Here is a 20,063-nt window from a genome sequence, read left to right as displayed (position 1 = left end):
ACAGAACTTGGCTGTTACACGCTAGAATCTGCATACTGTATGTATGCTGGCAGATATTTCTAACCACGTTTACTCTGTATGCTTACTTTGCAGATACGTTTTTTAAATATTTATAACATGTCCATGGGTTGAAGTGACCCCAATAATGTGATATTTAGCCCCTGGAATGCGAATGTTACCAGAGGAACCCCGCCAAAACATTTGTACTTTATCCCCTCCAGAACAGGGCTAATTTTGGGATAATTTTGAGTTGGATTTGGGAGGGCTTCTTATGAAAACCTGGCAACACTGAGCCAGATCAACAACAATAACAAACTACTTGAGAAGGCAACAACAGCAGATGCCTGCATTGACCAAAGCTTGTGTGAGGAGGTTAAGAGATACCCGCAACTCTAGTTTAAGAAGTGTAAATACAAAGACATTTTTTTTCATCATTCATAATTTCTGGGGAGAAATAGCGCAGACACGGGACAAAGTTAAGACATGTTCATGCATGCTATCAAATGAAGTAGGCCAATACTTTGAAAGCCTATGGAGTTTGGCTGTACCACATGCTAGCATCTGTCAGAACTGAAGTATTCTTTAGGCTTAACTCCACCAGTCTGTAAGGTAAATTACATTTACCAATAAGTAATAAAAAAACAATGGTAATTCATCCTAATGAGGCAGCGAGATGAAACATGCCACAATACAATTTTTTTTAATTACTCAGAAAAGCACAGTGAAAGTATTGTTTTGTAGTGCATTAACAATTGTAAGTCAAGTGCTCACGAAAAAGATTTCTTGTTAAATGTCTCAGAATGTTCCTTTCAGAACATTTCTCTTTGGTTTCAGTAAGATAATCAAATAGCTTTTACTAAAGAACTGGTTGACAGATGTTAAAATGCACAAGGAGTGCTGTTAGCGGTCAGCCAGTCTAAAGTTACCCCACTGTTGCTGCTTTGGAAGCTCCTCAGGTGCTGTTACTTGGCTCTTGTTCAAATATCAGCATGGCGAGCTGGGAACGTGATCCCTGGCTCTTCAGATTGCTCTGAAGGCAGCGTTGGAACACGTCCTCACTTAACCGAGGATCGCAGGTCCGATTGCGGTACGCCTGCCGCAAAGCAGGCTCGACAGCACGGAACACGTGCAACCCCGAATACTGCACAAACACGTCATAAAGATCCAGGCTCTCCAGCAGCTCTTCATTCTCCTGCAAATCCCCAGACATCCGTGTGCGAGAGGACATGTAGTCAGAGTTGTAGAAACACGCCTCTTCAAAGGTGTATCGATCAAAGTGACCCACTTCCTTGACCAGGTCTGGTGAGGCAGGAGGAACCTGGTTTGGATAAGCCACACTGGGGTCAAATTCTTGGAAATGGATGGGAAAGAAAGCCTGCCAGCCGCTGATGGCATTCATACGACAGCGATTCAAGAACTCTGAGTTGAGCACAGTGTCAACGGTGACCAGGAGGAAGAGTGTTTCCACCGGGTGCTTCCTAGATACAATATCCAGGATCCGCAGGAGACCCGGACTTTCTGTCTTTATGCTGATCCAAGACACCTTCACGCTGGGATATCTGTGCTCGACGGAAGTGATCTTAGCCTTGACTTCTGCAAAGACGTCATTTGTACTCACTTTTTGGGCCTCGGCGGGTTCGTAGGTGAACAGGAAGTTAAGAACTGCATTCTCACTAGTCTCAAACAAGTTGGAGGAACAGTGATCCAAGAAGCGCAGCGCTGCATGGGAGTCATAACTGGTTAGGGGCAAGAGGACATGGACTCGTGTAGCCTCGGTGACATAAGGCATGGGGATAATCTCTACTTGGCCAAGAGGTCGCACAAGGTGTACACGGAGTGTCATAGATTTCTGGTGACCAGACTCAGTAGTGGCTTGTAACTGCAGGTCCAAGGTGTACTCCATCCCTCGTGTATGGTCCAAGCGCCTGTAACCGTTCACCAGTCGTGGAGCGTTCAGCTGTACAAAAGGGTTGTATTTTTTGTTGAGCTCTTCAACAGCGACCTTGATGACGTCAGTCACATCATCACGATCAGCGCCATTGAGCTGGCATTTAGGAGCACCGTCCGCACAGGAGAAAAAGTTATCTTCTGTAAAGTAGTCCCAACGCAGTACCTCAAAGCGACTCTTGGGTTCAAAGGGAGGTGTGATGCCGATGGGCCACAAGGCACTCTTGTTTCCATCCACCGCTAAATCACTGACATTCTTTATCTCAGACTAAGGGTAAAAAAAAAGCAAGATTCATGAAAAGCTGACAAAAACCATAAAAACAAACATGACACTGTATCTTTAGAAAAAAAGGCTTGTCACTGGGACAGTACACCTTCATGCCTTTCAATAATCTTAAAATGTGCATTTTGTAGTTTGTTAAGTATATTAAAGTAACACTCCACTTTTTTGAAAAAAATAGGCTCATCTTCCAACTCCCCTGAAGTTAAACATTTGAGTTTTACCGTTTTTTTAATCCATTCAGCCGATCTCCGGGTCTGGCGGTGGCACTTTTATCTTAGCTCAGCATAGATCTTTGAATCGGATTAGACCATTAGCATCTTGCTCAAAAATGACCAAAGAGTTTATATATTTTTCCTATTTAGAACTTGACTATTCTGTAGTTACATCGTGTAATAAAGAAAGACGGAAAATGAAAAGTTGCGATTTTCTAGGGTGATATGGCTAGGAATTATAGTCTCATTCCGGTGTAATAATCAAAGAACTTTGCTGCCATACCATGGGTGCAATGATATTACGCAGCTCCTGAAAATTGTCCCGAGCTAGTTTGTGTAGTTGCAGAGGTACCTTGATTATTACGCTGGAATGAGAGTAGTTCCCAGCCATATCGGCCTAAAAATAAAAATAAGAATTTATTTTCCGTCAGTCTTTATTACACGATGTAACTACAGAATAGTAAAGTTTTAAATAGGAAAAATACAGAAACTCTTTTGTCATTTTTGAGCGAGATGCTAATGGTCTAATCAGATTCAATGATCTATGCTAAGTGAAGCTAAAAGTACTACCGCCAGAGCCAGAGATCGGCTGAATTAATTAAAAACCGGTAAAACTCAACTGTTTAACTCTAGGGGAGTTGGAAAATATGGAGTGTTACTTTACAGTAGGTCAGTGGTTCTCAATTCCAGTCCTCGCGACCCCCTGCTCTGCACATTTTGTAAGTCTCACTTTGTTAACACACCTGATTCGGATAATCAGCTTGCTATAAGTGAGCTCTGTGCATGAACTGTGTTTTGACTGACATGGTTAGTCTTCTTCACACACGGACAAGTGTGACATCATATACCTCGGTAAACAAATACAATTTAAATTCACGTTTCCTACACTTTAATGACCTTAATATGGAACATACACGCTTGATTCGAACTGGAATCATGGTGGAATATCCTGTGATGCCCACTTTGCAGGGCACTTACGGTTGAATAGAACAAACGTCTGAAGTGATACGAGAAACACAAAATGTGCAGAACTGGGGGTCACGAGGACTGGAATTGAGAATCGCTGCTTTAAGGTAGAGTTTAGTACCCTTTAGATCAGTGGTTTTCAACTAGGGGGCCTCAGCAAACTTTCAAGGGGGTTCAAGATAACAAAACAACTAAAATATTCAGTAATATATTTCTTCATCTTTATAAATGTTTTATTTATTTATAAATATCTCTTTCCTTTATGCAGTTCCCACACTTTTCATTACACACCGCCACATTTTGCTCTCTGTTCTGCTGTCTTTTTTTTTTTGGTAAAATCTGTTGAAAAGTCTGCTTGTGAGTGAAACAGCATCTTAGTGGGTGGCAACTATGCACCAGAATGAAAGACCTGTTTCTATTGATCACTTTCGCTTTGTGCACTAATTTGGTCACACCCACTGCACCATCCCGAACAGAGAGCGAGGTTGTGGTGAGAAGAACAACACGTCATTGTCTAATGTCATGATCATGATCTTCTTTAGAACACACTAAAATGGCAGTTTCGAAACTTTTCAACACAGAAGCAAAACTTTTTAACTCACAAATTAACCCATAAAAACAGGAAGAACAGGAAGCAAAATATATGGTTGCATAATGAAAAGTGTGGAAACTACTTAAAGGAAAGAGAGCCTTTGTTTGCAATGCAAAGAGTTTTGTTATCAATTACTTTATTTTTGTAATTAAATTATGCTCTGAAACACAATATTTTTGATTAAATGAAAAAAAGACACAAAAGTGACTCCATACATTTTAATATTGTTGGGAAAAGTGTAGGGCATTGGAGTTAAAAAAAAAAAAAAAAGAATAGAACCACTGCTTTATGGTGGGTTTTAGAGATAAGGTAGAAAGATGTACCTGTGGGGGTACTGCAGTGACAAGCTAAAAGTAATGTACAATAGCATGCATTCAAAAAGTATGAATTTAGAAAAGTACAGAGGCTGGTTTTGATAGCTTTTGTAAGCTACGTTAAAGAAATGTCATGCATTATGTACAAAATAAAGAGCTAAAAGAGCAGTGCTAAAGTAAGTTATATTGTTGTTGTAGAGAACTTGAAAATTTAACCTGTAGTTTTTCAATCTCTTCATAGGTCTTCTGCAGTTCTATTTCTGTGAAATGTTTGTGCAGACGATACATAAGTTCTGCACTTGTCACAGGATGAACAGTGAGAGCATTCTGGAATCCATCGTTCTCCATTCTGGAAAGGTCCATATTTTTTTCCATTGTAAAATAATTATAATTCAGGGCCTGAGGTAAAGCAAGATTAATATTAGATCAGAATATATTATTTTACATACATTTATTTATATGTATTGTGTTTTTCACATGCCTCAACATCTGGCACTGTAACAAGAATGTGGTCATAGTTTCATAGACTGCACCTCCAGGTTAATTCTGGTCAGCTCTAGTCAGCAGACCTTTGCAATTTGCAGTAATGCTGTTTAATGTCTTGTTGTAACCATGCTAATTAACTGCACAAATCGCAGCAGGTCTGCAGCTGTCCTGCCGAGAACAGGAAGTTATTTACTTTGTGGCTCAGCAGCAGAAGAAGTACATCATTCCATTAAAGTAATCCAGGTTTCTGGACGCTCACTTGTATTATGCTGGATCCAAACAGTATGTTCAGGTCTGTGTGAATTACTGATGCTTTATGTTCAGGTCACTGATTTTTACATTCAAAAGGTCCAAATTTGAACAAGTAGACTGTCCTAAACACAGTCTAATGATATGTTGTCTCAGCATGAGACTGATAGCTCACCTAATGAGAGCCAGTGTTTTTGGTTTCTCTGTGGATCGTAGAAGAAATCATTATTTTGGATATTATTACCACTTGCAGGAATAATTATTTATTTGTTCTTTTTTATTACAGTTTTAGCTTTTTTTTTTTTTTTTTACTTTTTTTTAACCATTTTACAGTAATAAATATTTAGCTTTATCTGCTTCCAATGCATAATGTGATTGTCTACACAACACTAAAACAAACACTAACCCCTAACCTTGGTAGCACATCCTGATAGAAACCATTAGTGTTTGACAAAAATTGATCCATCCATGATTTTTCTGAAGTCTAAACTTAAGTCTGAACTTCTCTTGACAGGTGACTGCATAACTGAGTTGACCAATGAAAGCTATAATGTGGGATGGGGTGGGGTAACTGTTTTGCTTCCAAAAGATTAAAACCACTAATTGATTTCTATTTCACAGCAATTAGTCTGCAAATATTAAATATATATATATATATATATATATATAATATTTTATGAAATCATATAATGTAATTTTTGAAATTAGTCTGAATCTACAATTATTTTTTTTGCATTAACTTACAATTTATTTAGATTTTCTTGACATAAAAATAGCTATTGAAAATTTGTTTAAAAAGTAAAAAAACCAACAGCAACTTTGTAGCATTTCCGACTGCATTTACAGTAGACCTAAAGCAAGATTATATTTGTGTGTCCCTGTAACATGAATCCTTTGTCAATGAGTTACAGATGTATTTTGTATGAGACATGTGGTTCAGAGTACCTACACTACCATTTGAAAGTATCGACATTTTTCTTTTAATGTTTTTGTAAGAAGCCTCTTATGCTCGCCAAGTGTTTTTATTTGATCAAAAATACAGTAAAACATTAATACTGTTAGATATTATTCCAATCTAAAATAACTGTTTCATATAAATAAATAAAAAATATTTTTAACATTGTTTATTATCAGTTTATTTCTGTGATAGCAAAGCTAAATTTTCAGCAGCCATTAATCCATTTTTTCTGTGTCATTTTAATATTCTGATTTAGTGCATTTATTATGAATGTTGAACACAGCTGTGCTGCAAAGTGATACATTTTTTTTACTTTTTTCAAGATTTTTGATAAATAGAAAATTAAAACAACATTACTTATTTAAACTTTATCAGCATTTATTTACAAATATAGTCATTTCCAACATTATTAATGTCAGTTTTGATCCTTGCTGTATAAATGTATTCATTTCTTTAAAAAATGATAAAAATAAATTACTGACCTCAAACTTTTCAAGGGTCATGCATATCTGCAGTGTAAGTCATGCAGAAAACCGGAATCAAATCATATCAGCCTATTAAGGTGTTCCATCCCCTCTATGCCAAAGCACTTAAATAGGCCAGAAGCCATCACTCACATTTAATCCCATTTAACACATCAACTCACATACTGTCTCTTATCACACTTACACCATTTGACCAAGGACATGTACTATTCTATACGGTCTCTGGTGTGTGTTACGTGCAGTACATGTTTTGAACATATGCAGAACATTTTCACATGACTGTGAGCTTGTTTGAGTATATCAATGTACCTGCCTCAGAATTTTCAAAATACTGTGAACTATTGATTATTTGGCCTCCCTGTTGCATTGAGCCCCTCAATATATAACAGCACACCCTCTCAATAAAGCGTGGACCCTTGGGTAATGTGGTTTCCTGTCGAAACTAGAGACCCTAGGTGAAAAATGTAGTCATTTGTGACCAGCATAAACATTGCAAACTAAGGGAAACCAGCTACATGAAAAGTCCACTTTATCAACACAGGCCTGTTTTTAGAGTTTGCCAGGATGATCTGTACATAGTTCAGGCTCTGAGCCCCCCAACCCTCCCTCCTTTCAGCTTATTTCGGCACACAGCTCTCTCAGCCACATTTGCCCTGGGATAGATACTATTTTAGCTTGTGCCTAATTTGAATCTCACGATACGAGAAATGTAACTGTTTTTGTGAATACAGGGAATAACCAGATGCAGAAATTATCCTGGAGTTGTGATTTAGTGCATTTCTTTAAGGATGACAAACAAGAATGAACAAAACAGAACAAAAGTTATAGGAATAGTTCACCCAAAAATATTATGTATTATGTGGAAATTAATTTCCATCCATGCATTTTCCAAAACTGTTTGTCCTATGCTAAAGCCTATCCCAGTGTCTTGGGCTGAAAATGTAATATGCTGGGGATTTAGTTTCAATATAGTTAAAGGAATAATACAATTAAATAAAATAAAAAATTAAATGCTGCAAATTCACTTACCCTCAGGCTATCTAAGATGTAGATGAGTTTGTTTCTTCATAAGAAAAGATTTGAGAGTTCAAACAGCTGATAAAAACATCATAATAATTCCCACAACAATAGGCGATAGATGCATTATTACGGATTATGGATGCTATTATTGTATTTTGGCCAGAAGCAACGGTTTAAAGTTAAAATCGCTGGATGGATATTTCTTACAAACACTCAGCTTTTCACTTCACAAGGCATTCATTGATGGACTGGAATCTGAAGTTGTGGGAATAATTGTGGATTATTGTGATGTTTTTAGCAGCTGACGGCACCCATTCACTGCAGAGGATCCATTACTGTGATGTAATGCTAAGTTTCAACAAATCTGTTCCAATGAAAAAACAAACTCATCTATGTCTTGGATGGCTGGCGGGTCAGTAATTTTTCAGCAATTTTTTTATTTTATTTATTTTTTGCTTTCAATTGGTTTGCTCTGGATTGTTTTCAAGACTGGACTTAAAGATTTAAATTCTGTTATCATTTAATCACCCTTATGTATGTCTAATATACAGTATCTGCATTTGTGTTCCACAAAAGCATGAGGATGAGTACATGATGACAGAATTTTAGATTCTAAATGCTCATGAAAATACTACATAGATGTCATAACCCAAATTTGAGTTCCAGTAAATAATTACCTCTTACCTCATATTCCTCCACACAACTCATGCCAGCATGATCAATGATACAGCGACCGAGCCACTCATCAGGTCTGGTGCTTACAATATCAGTCCTGCACTGCTCCAAGAAAGGCTGGAGCTTCAGAAGTAGAGCACGGGATAGTAGAAATCCTGGTCCACTGTGACAGTACCTCCCCTGGGTTTCACCTCCAATGAACTCTCCAGGGTGGCCCATGTAAAGCTGAAGGTCCATGCTCAGGTGGCTTACTAAGGTCTTCAGCCTTTCTGGCTGTGTGTAGGTATCATCCTGGACGAAGAAGAACCAATCGTAATCCGCAATGTGATGCTCTAGAAGATATCGGACAGATTGAAACATGTTTGGAACTGGACGCTCATCACCATGGGCCACCACAAACATTCCATTAGGTAGTTTACGATTGCGAGAGCCTGTAAAGAAGATGAGCCGGCCATCCAGGTGGTGGTTAAGGGTCCGGTTGATGGCCACAGCTAAAGTGCTTAAGGTGGTTTTGGAGGTAAATACAGAGACAAAGAGACGTTCATGAATTCCAAGCTCTGTGCTGGCATACTTGGCTCTGGAGAGAGAAAGATTTAGGATAAAATAATAACATGAAGAGTAAAAAAAAAAAAGCAGAGTTGATTTATGAAGTCACAAGTACAGCTGGGTTTGATGTGTCAGTGGGTTAAATACACCAACCCAACATTTCATGAAATACCACACACAGAAGTCTAAAATAGGCAGCAGTTGTGTCATTATTTACCCATATCATTTAAAACTGATTTTTTTTCCCATGAAACCCAAAATACTTTTCATGCAGTTCTTTCCATATGACAGCTCGTAGTGATAGGACAAACCAAAATCTGAAACCATATGACACAGCCCTAGTAAGAAAATATATATATATACTAAAAAGTATTTAAAATACATACATTTCATGCTATGTATCCTACAAATACATTTACATATTTATGCACTTAATAAAAAAAAATGTGCTTAGATTATGTGTTACAAAATTGATTATGTGTAAGCCTACCTTTTATTTTTTTCTTATTCTCTTAGGATAAATCTTTGACATATTGCCAAAAAATGTTGACAGGCAACTATTTATTTATTCCACACAGAAAGTATTTTGTTTTTCTGGCTTCTGAATTTGCAGACATCATTATATGTTTTGTTTTAGCAGAAACGTTAGTTTCTATATTAAACATTTTTTTTATTATTGTTTTGTTTCTGCGAGTCTTTAAGGACGATGCTGATTTGTTGACCCTCTCAGTGTAGTTCAGATTACTAAACCTCAGATCTGTGACTGACAGCATGCTTTAGGTGACCTTATGACATCATTAGGCCGCATCAGCTTCTAGAGGTCAAGGGGTAAGATTAGAGTATTTGCTCTTTAAATAGCAATCGCCCTAGTAAATTGTTCCCTCTTTTGTGCGTAAAAGACAAACCAGGTAACTTTAGTTCAGCTGCAGCCCTCTTGCAGAGACAAAATAAATCATTTTTATTACGACTACTACTATTAATGTTTTTTTTTTTTTGCAAACTGCTCACAGCCATTCATACACGCTTTAAATAGACGTCAGTCACGAAGTCTATAAAATCACTGGTGGAGCTCGATGCTACACCTACCTGAAAACTTTCTTTGGAGGACCTTCCTGGGCAGGCTTGTTATAAGGTACTATTCTGGGCTCAAAGTCCTCTTCGATATTTCCATTGTCACTTGTGCCAGTGGATATCGAACTAGGCTTACGGGCTCCTTTCGAGCGCCTAGGCTGCCCTATGACCATCTCATCGGCGGCTCCCATCCAGTCAGAGTCGCAGGACTCATCCACCCAGGTGACGCTGAGGAGACTCAGAGTGAACCCCAGAGAGATGCCCACAATAATAGGCCCGGTCGGCCTTATGAGAGACACTAACATTGCAATTCTCATGCTTTCAGTCGCTCCTCAGCACAATGAAGAGATGCCTTTAGCAGAACGCGGCTGACGAATTGCGTCGCTCTCTTTCTTCACACCTATAAAGACAGACGCGACTGTCTCTGTTGCCTTCTGACGTGTCATCGCTCCGGGCTCCGCCCTTTACTAACCAGACGTCAGTCAATGCAAATTCGAAGCGCTGATTACTGTCATTCGACAGAGGCATGGATGGGGGAGGCGCCATGTGCGAAACCGCAACAAACCTATCATTAACTCCAGCTATAATTTAGGGGTAAAAGCGAATTTGGTCGTTTTCCCTAGGATATTGCGAGGAAACCGCGTTTGACCTGGAAAGTTTATGATCTTTCTTTATCTCACTAGAGGGCGACCATTCTGTTTGAGACTATGTATCTAATCCTACATGTGGACGCGTTAGGCAAGGGCACACCCACCCACACACACAGTAAAAATAAAGAAACTCTCGTTCTTAGGTTTTATTTTAAACATTCGATTAAAAAGAAGACACAAATTATTTCAAAAAATAGTTGAAAAAATTATTAACTTTTCATATTAACGTAAAAAGCACTAATAATACTAATACATTGCCTATACTATTATGTAGAAAGTCATATGTACAAACTTAATAATATAAACATATATTAACATGACAATAGGTGTGCATGTTAGTCACCTTAAATATTCTGTCATATGTTGGTTTATTCACTTTTATTGGTTGACAGACAGATAGATAGATAGATAGATAGATAGATAGATAGATAGATAGATAGATAGATAGATAGATAGATAGATAGATAGATAGATAGATAGATAGATAGATAGATAGACAGACAGACAGACAGACAGACAGACAGACAGATAGATAGATAGATAGATAGATAGATAGATAGAGATAGAGAGAGAGAGAGAGAGAGAGAGAGAGAGAGAGAGAGAGACAGACAGACTGAATGAAAACCAAGCAGTGAAATGTTTATTTTTATGTCTTAATACTGCTATATAAATAAACAAATAGCTTTTGGTCCCTATAAAACAGGAGCAATCAATCACATTATCTCCAAATACACAATCATGAATTGCACACACACACACTCCAATTTTTTTCATAAATCAGCTATTAACAGACAAATAACTATACAACTCACAAACTGTAATTGTGCACAAACATGGTGCAATATACAGAAAACACAACTCAGACCTTTGCTTTTTAGTTCATTCTGTCTTCCCCTGGAGTATCACATCTGTTCCTTCTACTGCATGCCTGCAGCTACAACTGAAGAACACAGTGGACTCCCCAGACCTGTGCTGCGCTGTCTTTCTGTCCCACGGTTGTTACAGAGAAAACATTTTTCTCCTTGTGTGTGGTTGATAAAACAGTAAATAGTCTGACAGGGGGTTGGGTTTGTTAGGCTTTTACTTTCTGGAGATGAAGTGGAGCATGAAGTGTTCTCCCATGGGTAATAATTTCTATGGGAGTATAATGGTAATTGTTTTTAAATTGCCTTCAGTAAGAAACAATTGAACCCTTTTGGAAATATTACATTTGATGAGAGTGTGTGTGTGTGTGTGTGTGTGTGTTTGTGTTTACCAGATTTGTCATTTTCCACAGTGCCTTAAATTTAATAATGTATAAAGCTCTCAAAAATACATGATAACTGAAGCTAACTTCATCAGGCATGTTAAAAACTACAAGAGAACCCATTCATTGAAATGTGTAGTTTTTTTAATTCTTCCACTAGGTGGCAGTGGTTCGTTAAATTGAGTGCCCTCAAATGGCCCCACTACATTAAGAAGATGTGCTTTTTGAGGGCCATTTGTATAGCTGCATCTATGCTTTGCAATATTGTTTTAAAGCATAATGTGAACGCAGATGTTGAGGAAAAAACTTGAAATGATTTAGAAGAACTTTCATTAATTTTCCTTATTATACTACAAGATAAATTAAATTAGGTGTGAGATTCCACTGTGAGTTGCAGTGGACCAACTGAAAAACTATACTACACCAAGGATTCATGACATTGTTTTATTATGCCCCCCCCCCCCAAATTTCCACTTGTTCAACCAAAAAAGTACAATGAATAAAACCATAGGGATAGATTTGAAGGTCAAAGACCTTTCCGAGTGGATGGAGATGATTGTCCAGGCCCACAGTTGTGGTATTCATAGTAAGCCATCATAGTGTATGGGGCCCTGAGCCAGGCATTGTTCATTCACAGCTCACAGTTTTCTTCTGAACACTGAGGCTGTTTGCTGTCTCTGGGATAAACGCAAGGAATGTATGGCAGAGTTTACTAAATAATGTCACTATGCCTCCACCTCCCTCGGAAAACCCGGATCACATGATAGCAGAGGCTTCTGCCTCTTCAGTGCACCCAGTGTTATTTGCAGGACTCTGAAAGCCATATTGACATTGAACCTTTTATTATGAGTTTCCGTCCTGATCCTTACCAATAGCAAACTGTGTCCACAATTACCTTTATATCTGGTACGGAAGATTATAGACTGTACTTAATCTGAAGTGAAAGTAAATTAGTGTAAATGCATATGAATATCATAAACAAGAAATGTACAAACAAATGCCACTGATGCATCACCTCTAGCATGTTTCAATGACAGTGTATTTTATGTTTAAATGAGAAAATAGACAATTGTAAACTTATTTTTATTTGTTTTTTTTTCATATATTAACTTTTAAAGGAATAGTTCATCTAAAAACGAAAAGTTGTTGAAAAATTGCTCACCCTCAGACCATCCAAGATTTGAACTGGAACTGATCTGGAGAAATTTAGTATTACATCACTTGCTCCCCAATGGATCCCCTGCAGTGAATGGGTGCCGTCAGAATGAGAGTTCAAATAACTGATAAAAACATCACAATAATTCAAGAGTAATCCACACGACACCAGTCCATCCATTAACATCTTGTAAATAAAAAAAAATCATCATGTTTGTAACTAACGTTGTTAAGATGTTTTTTAACTTCAAACCATAACTTTCAGCTAAAATATTCATAATATTGCTTTTCCTATGTGATGTTTTTATCAGCTGTTTTGAAATCTTATTTTGACGGCACCTATTCACTACAGAGGATCCATTGCTGACCAAGTAATGTACTGCAAAAATTTCTCAAAATCTGATCAGATCCTTTCTGTTCTTTTGTTTCTAAAACTTGCTTATTCAATTTAGAAATTCTGTACCAATATTTAATAATTAAGCTATAAATTAAGCTAAAAAAGCAAAAAATTAAGATATAAAAGTCAGGATAATGGACCTGTCTGTGTGTTTTTGCCCCTGTGACCCAGTCTCCCGTAGTTTGTTAATTTGATTCCAGTTTCTTCCCCATGTGTTCCATGTCCCCATTAATTTAGTCATTCCATACACGTGTCTTTCCCCATTATCCTGCCTTATAAAACCCTAGTCCTTTCAGTTTCATTTTGTCGGTTCTACCAGTTCCATATGTGTGTCTTCCTCCTGTTCTCCCTGTTGGATTTACTCCTGTGTTGGATTAATAAAGACTATTTTGATTATCCTTGGCTCTGTGTTTCTTCCGGCAGCATAGTGTGACATAAATATGGTTTAGAAATATATCAGCAATTCTAGGATTTCCTTTTTTAGTATGAGTTTCTAAAATGAAGTGTCCCTTTCCATATTGTGTGTGTTATCATCAAACTAACCATCTGCCAATTGATGAACTCAAGCCCTACAACTAATAGCTATGTTGTCATCTTGCAAAAAAAGAGAGGCAGATGCAAGAAAATATCAGTGGCCATAAAAGGCTTCCATCCAAAGATTGCCCTAAGAGAAAGAATAGAGATCTTACAAGTTTTATCAAAGTTTGATATTCTTAACAAGATGATGATAAATCAACAAGTCAATTTAAGTTTTTCTCTGCTCCTGAAATTTGATGAGAAGGTTTGGCATGGACATTTAAACTTAATTCTGTTTGGCTTGAAAATGCTCTAATAGATAAATTCTGGCTGATAACACAAGATACTGATATAGCTGTAGGGCCAAGAGGACTGCCAAGGTCAACACAGGCAAGAGAACACTTCATGAAAAACATATCAAAACGACAGCTGGACATCATAACACTAATTTAAATCTAAGACCTGATGAAAACGAGAAATAAAACGAAAACAAAACGAGACGAGTTTTCTGGTTGACATTAATCCATGGGAATCATTTCTGTTTCCAAAACAAATAAGGGCTGTGAGAGTTTACATCAACTAAACGAGTGTCATGTAGGGTTTCTGCACCGCTTGTTTACAAACTCCTCAACTTTTTGACTTGACAGGTTTTTTTTTTCTGACGCTACGTCAACAGAGGTGGAATGCGCTCGTGCCAAAAGATGTTAATAAGATACGATCGACGCGCTGTCCAGAAGTGAGTTGCACGGGTTTTACTCAGTGAATCCTGTCGGAAAACATGCTAATTTGATGCCAGTTTTTAAGGTCTGACTATAGAAGTGGAATATTTTTTGGATTGAATTAAAAGCAGCGACGATTCATTTGTCTTCGCGCCCCTCTTTTTTTGCGCATCAGAGGGTCTCCACGCACTTTTAATCGCGTCTCGGCAGTGCATTTAAAACGTTTCATTGCTGTTCTTAATTACTGTTGGGTATGATGCCAGTACAAAGACTCGCCGAACAAACACGGACACATCGGTGGGACAGTTTCAGGTAGATTTGACCCGTTTGTGGATGTAAATCCCTGGATGATGCTCTCAATGCAAAATAACGTCTTCTTGTTCCTTATTATCCTCGATACAACCCTCACACCTCTGCAACGAAGGTAAGCTCCGGACTTATTCCCGCCTGTTAGTATTCTTGTTATTGAGCTGCTCAAATATAGTTCTCTGAAAACTAATGCAGCATTGTTTCTAATTTATTTATTTATTTATTTATTTATTTATTATTATTTTTTTTTATTTTTTGAGCCAATTAGTATTACACCAACAAACGCAGGAATTTATGACTTTGCATTCAGGTTCATCGGGCCTTTTTAAATAACAAGAGGCAATAAAAGAGGCAAAAAAACTGGTTTGTTAATGGCAAATAACTTTAAGAGGGAGGGTCAAGGCTTAAAAGGATGAAAGGAGGATGGAAGAGAGAAAAAGGATATAGCAAGCAAGAGTTTAGGAACACATTTCCGTAGATTTCCTCAAAAATTCCCCACTATTAAAATAAAAGAAAAAAGAAAGAAAGAACTATATACCTATTTCTTTTTGCACCAGGGTGGATGGCAACCCTTTAGTGATGGATCCCAATAGTATCTGCCGTAGAACTAGAACATTGGTAGGCAGACATGCCGATATGTGCCAGTCTCAGCCTGAGATAATTCAAGAAGTGGCAAAAGGTGCCCGGTTGGGAATGCGAGAATGCCAGCATCAGTTCCACAGCCGTCGATGGAACTGCACCAGTCAGAGCAGAAACCTGGCCAAGATCCTGCAACAAGGTGAGGAACAATACAAAAGCTCATGATTTTTACTTATAAACTTATCTTAATTTTCAATGAGAATTAAATGGATGCAGTCAGCCTTCTAACACTTATATTAACAATGACCTTGTTCAGCAAAACTTGAGTGAGTGAATGATGACTATCCCTTTAATGAAGGCCTGTATGAGAATTGCACTGTATGACCATTAGAGGGCATGATTGTATCAATTTGACCATAAAAATAGCTACTTGACAACATAAGTGAAGGAAAAAAATCAGTAGTGCTTTTTATTTCGTTAGCATGTCAGCTTACCTTGTAGTGCATGTGTCTAAATGAGCCTGAGATGAGGCGCCTTGCCAATGAAATATATTTTGTTTGTTACGTTTGAACCTTTTTTAATCCAAACATGACATTCCAATTGCCAAAGTACAGCAGTTTATAAATTAGAGTTGTTTACATGTTAATCTGATACCAAAAATGAGTGTGTCATAGAGGAATCCTTTACACTAAGGGGAAAAATGCTCTTTTGGCAGGTCAACATGTATTGAGGCAGGTCTAGACAACGGAGATGTGTGAGGAATGTGAATCTGTTAAATGAGTTATTGTTAATGTGGCAATTCCTTAAGTGATCTTAGGAGTGAGATGGGGTGTTTTCCTGAAACAAGAGTTTAGATAAAGATCATTATCAAACACATACCATGAGATGATCCACATGAAATATTGCACTTTTTCAGATGATCATGAGACAAAATATAAGGTTTTGTATTTAGACAAACTATAGATTTTTCCCTGTTTTTGACTGTTCTCTAGATATCCGGGAAACTGCATTTGTGTATGCTATCACAGCTGCAGGGGTGCTGCATGCAGTAACACAAGCCTGCAGCCAGGGAGCGCTGCCACAGTGTGGCTGTGTGACCCTTCAGAGTTCCTCTGAAACTTCCCACGACTCTCCGACAGAGGAGGTACTCATCCAGGTTTCACCAGTCAAAGATGGGCACTGGGAATGGGGGGGCTGTGGAGAGGATGTTGACTTTGGCTACGAGAAGTCTCGTCAGTTCATGGACACCAGACAGCGAAAAGGCAAGAGTGACATCAGGACCCTCATTGACCTGCACAACAATGAGGCAGGAAGACAGGTACATTTACATTTCTGGGTTTGGCTTGGAACATAGAAGGATAGCATTTTACATGGGACATTGTAGTAAATATAACTTTTGCAATAGCAAAAGCAAAAGAAAAAAAAAGAAAGAAAAAAAAATACTCCTCCAAAAGAGGAAAACAATCTATAGAGAGATGTGGACAACAGTCAGAATAGAGAAATAGTGTAAAATCTACATCACTCCTTCAACATCTGCAGTGATTACTCTTAAATCACTTTTGTAGTCTAATCTCTTAACTTAAATGAAAATATGAATATTTTATTTCAAAATTTACAATGTTATTGTGGATATGCATCATCACAGTCTGTAAAGACATCAGTGCTCCATTCATCTACTGGCTTTACTGTTGCTTACTGCGGTGATTCACTAACTACAAACACTTCCACCATTTCACTCTTCATTCTTACACTTATGTAGACAAATAAAATTGCAAATGTATCTAAGCAATATTACACAAGCAAGAATGTTGTTGTTCTGGACATCAACTGAGTATTATTCAGCATTGGCAGGATGCTGCATGGAATTCAAACCAAGCGAGTTTTATATTGCTTTTGCAGTTTATAATAAACAATAGGTTAAAGGGATACTCCACCCCAAAATGAAAATGTTCTCATTAATCACTTACCCCATGTCGTTCCAAACCCATAAAAGTTTTGTATGTCTTTGGAACACAGTTGTCTATGGGGCAGTCTCAAGCCTCCCTGTTTTCATCCAAAATATCTTAAATTGTGTTCCGAAGATGAACAAAGTTTTAAGGGTTTGGAACGAGATGGAGGTAAGTGATTAATGACAAAATTTCATTTTGGGGTGGTGTATCCCTTTAATATATTGAGTAACTTACATTTTAGACACAGTGTTCCCAGATTCCCAGATATGTTGTCTATTTTTGATCCTGCCAACAAAAATAGTCAAAATAATCAAATGTGGCACCTCGCACCACACATCAACACAGTTTTGTTCCTGAATGAATCAGTGTTTTGAACAGATCGAATGAGTCACTAAATTACTCACATAAGGCAGTCATTTGTCGCCACGTAATGGTGTATCTTGCAACCTGGTGTATTGTTTGCCTCGTATTTCTTTCAGTACTGTCTTTGGTTGCTAATGTTTGTATATTTTAGCAGTTTTTAGGCAGTCTGAGATTCTTATAGAAATGTAGATTTGGGAATATTGGGAATTTCAGTGATCTTCACAGAGGTTTTTATTATGATTCTTTATTATTATATATATATATTTTTTTTGTTTGTTTTTTTTGTTTGTTTGTTTGTTTCATTATAATAATATAGCCTTTAAAAATACACACTCACGAATATTCATAGCAGTCAATGTATTCTACCTGTATGTGGAGAATGTGTGTGTCATGTAACAGTACACATACAGGCAGTTATTATGCAGACAATACTTAATATATTTTCTTTAGATGCAAGACAAAATGTTAATTAATGTTGGTTAATATAATATTTTGACTTTTTATCCATTATATTCAACAAAAGTTAGCTATAATATGAAAGTGGATGTGAACATTTCACTTTTTCTTTTTCTTTCACTTTTATTCCTTTTTCAATTTTTTTTTTGTAATTCATTTAGTTTACTTAATATAAATAAATAACTCTGAAATACCTTAACATTGATTGTGATGTCTTTAAAGAAAATCATATGAAATGTTATGTGATAACAACAACAAAATACATAATAATAATAATCATAATAATAATTAAAAATAAGCCAGTAAAGGTAGCTAGTGTGTGTTCTGCACATCAACAATCTGTTGTTAAGCCATAACTTTGTCACTTTAAATAAATGACATGGTTGTTTCACTTTGTTTTGTTTTTTTAGCTAAATTGAGCTGAATAATGACTATTGTCTTTTTGTAGAGCTGCTTTACATCTGAAATTTGCTCTTAATTTAAGAGACTGGATAAAATGCAGGACAGAAAAAGAGCAGATGTCATCTTTTTTCTTAATTATATTTTGTTTTATGTGCATACAGGCCATACGGATACAAATGCGGACCGAGTGTAAATGTCATGGCCTTTCTGGGTCCTGCACTCTTCGTAGCTGCTGGAGGAAGATGCCTCTCTTCCGTCAGGTCGGTGACTACCTCTTGCAAAGCTTTCATAAGGCTGTCCGCGTGATGGGTGGGAATGATGGTAAATCGCTTGTCCCCATCGATCCGGATACCCCTACCCTGGATGCTAACGTTCTTATCTATTCAGCTGAGTCACCTGATTTCTGCCAGGCCAATCAAAGGACAGGTACAGAAGGCACACAGGGTCGAGTGTGTAACAGCACAGAGACAGGGCATGGGGGCTGTGATAGCCTGTGCTGCGGTAAAGGATTTGCAGATTACACACTGGAATATGAGGAAAACTGTCAGTGTCGATTTCACTGGTGCTGTGAGGTTCAGTGCCAGAGATGTTCTGTGAGAAAGGATTTCAGCCTTTGCTTGTGAAGTCCACTCAAGGAGTTAAAAAACAGAATTGCTTCTGCAGTAGTTGTGTTTGAGCTGGAAGGGCACAATTGTTTTCTCTCCTATGCATACTCTTCTGAAAACAGGTGCTTATAATCCTCCTGCTCACATACATTTTTTGATGGTCTACAAGACTGAGCAATATTAAGTCAGCAAGTCAGGTGGGAGCAGTGTTGCCAGGTTTTGCTAGAGAAATAAGCAACCTGGTCTAATCAAAAACAAGCCTAAAATTAGAGACCTGGGTCCCGTTCTTCGTTCGTCCTAACTCAGTTAGCTGAATTTGATTGTTGATGATTTGGCATGATCTTGGATTGGTTGGTTCTTTGAAAATCATCCTGGAGTTGCTGTCATAGCAACAGGTCTGTAAACTTAAACCTGCTCGGAGCAGGCTTATTTCATGTAAACAGGATTAGATTGCATCTTTTTAAGCAGAACTGATACTTCAAATCTGTCCGCTACCACTGCTGCTTTATTAGTAGAGCATTCTACTGATACAGGGATAATAATTAAAAATAATAATCATTTAAAAATTAATTTAAAGAAGATATAATAATGTTGTGTAGACTTTAATACCATAGACACAGTTTTACTGAAAGATTTATTCACCATAAAATAATTACTTCATAATTGTATTAGAGTCTTACACACAGATAATGAGTCATGCATTCATTTGAGTGATGACAGATATTATCGGAGTGGCTTGAGCACAGGAGATGCAGATAACATGATCTTGCCCCCTTTAGATCCTTAAGACCCTTATGCTGTCACATAACAAATCTGTTTAAACATAAAATTTTATTTGAAATATGAATTGCTAATTACTACATTGAAATAAAATTTTTAAGTCTGTACAAATATTAGAAGTCGTGAATAAAAA

General features: G+C 37.4%; 2 protein-coding genes across 2 annotated transcripts; one reads left to right on the top strand and one right to left on the bottom strand.

The window, feature by feature from the left end:
• Nucleotides 1-684: 684 nt before the first annotated feature.
• chpfb (chondroitin polymerizing factor b) lies at nt 685-10,571 on the bottom strand. Its single transcript, XM_059571413.1, has 4 exons — nt 9,820-10,571; nt 8,197-8,764; nt 4,531-4,713; nt 685-2,215 (listed from the first exon to the last, which is right to left on the bottom strand). Exons 1-4 carry the CDS (start codon nt 10,119-10,121, stop codon nt 953-955), a joined length of 2,316 nt encoding a protein of 771 aa, XP_059427396.1. The 5' UTR covers nt 10,122-10,571; the 3' UTR covers nt 685-952.
• A 3,891-nt stretch (nt 10,572-14,462) lies between these two features.
• Nucleotides 14,463-20,063, top strand: wnt6a (wingless-type MMTV integration site family, member 6a). The gene is made up of 4 exons (XM_059570233.1): nt 14,463-14,911; nt 15,354-15,574; nt 16,368-16,693; nt 18,707-20,063. Exons 1-4 carry the CDS (start codon nt 14,835-14,837, stop codon nt 19,166-19,168), a joined length of 1,086 nt encoding a protein of 361 aa, XP_059426216.1. The 5' UTR covers nt 14,463-14,834; the 3' UTR covers nt 19,169-20,063.

The sequence above is a fragment of the Carassius carassius genome, chromosome 17 (genome assembly GCF_963082965.1).
Source record: "Carassius carassius chromosome 17, fCarCar2.1, whole genome shotgun sequence".
NCBI lineage: Eukaryota > Metazoa > Chordata > Actinopteri > Cypriniformes > Cyprinidae > Carassius > Carassius carassius.
The sequence above is the reverse complement of the archived record's forward strand: the minus strand, read 5'-3'. Positions and strand labels throughout refer to the sequence as shown.

What these genes read in the sequence shown, in the direction of transcription:
- chpfb (XM_059571413.1), bottom strand. Translation starts at nt 10,121, where the DNA reads ATGAGAATTGCAATGTTAGTGTCTCTCATAAGGCCGACCGGGCCTATT. An exon ending in CCTCCAAAGAAAGTTTTCAG is followed by an intron (nt 8,765 to 9,819) that starts GTAGGTGTAGCA and finishes TTCTCTCTCCAG; the next exon opens with AGCCAAGTATGCCAGCACAG. An exon ending in AAGAGATTGAAAAACTACAG is followed by an intron (nt 2,216 to 4,530) that starts GTTAAATTTTCA and finishes TTTTACCCTTAG; the next exon opens with TCTGAGATAAAGAATGTCAG.
- wnt6a (XM_059570233.1), top strand. Translation starts at nt 14,835, where the DNA reads ATGATGCTCTCAATGCAAAATAACGTCTTCTTGTTCCTTATTATCCTC. An exon ending in CTCACACCTCTGCAACGAAG is followed by an intron (nt 14,912 to 15,353) that starts GTAAGCTCCGGA and finishes TTTTTGCACCAG; the next exon opens with GGTGGATGGCAACCCTTTAG. An exon ending in ACAATGAGGCAGGAAGACAG is followed by an intron (nt 16,694 to 18,706) that starts GTACATTTACAT and finishes ATGTGCATACAG; the next exon opens with GCCATACGGATACAAATGCG.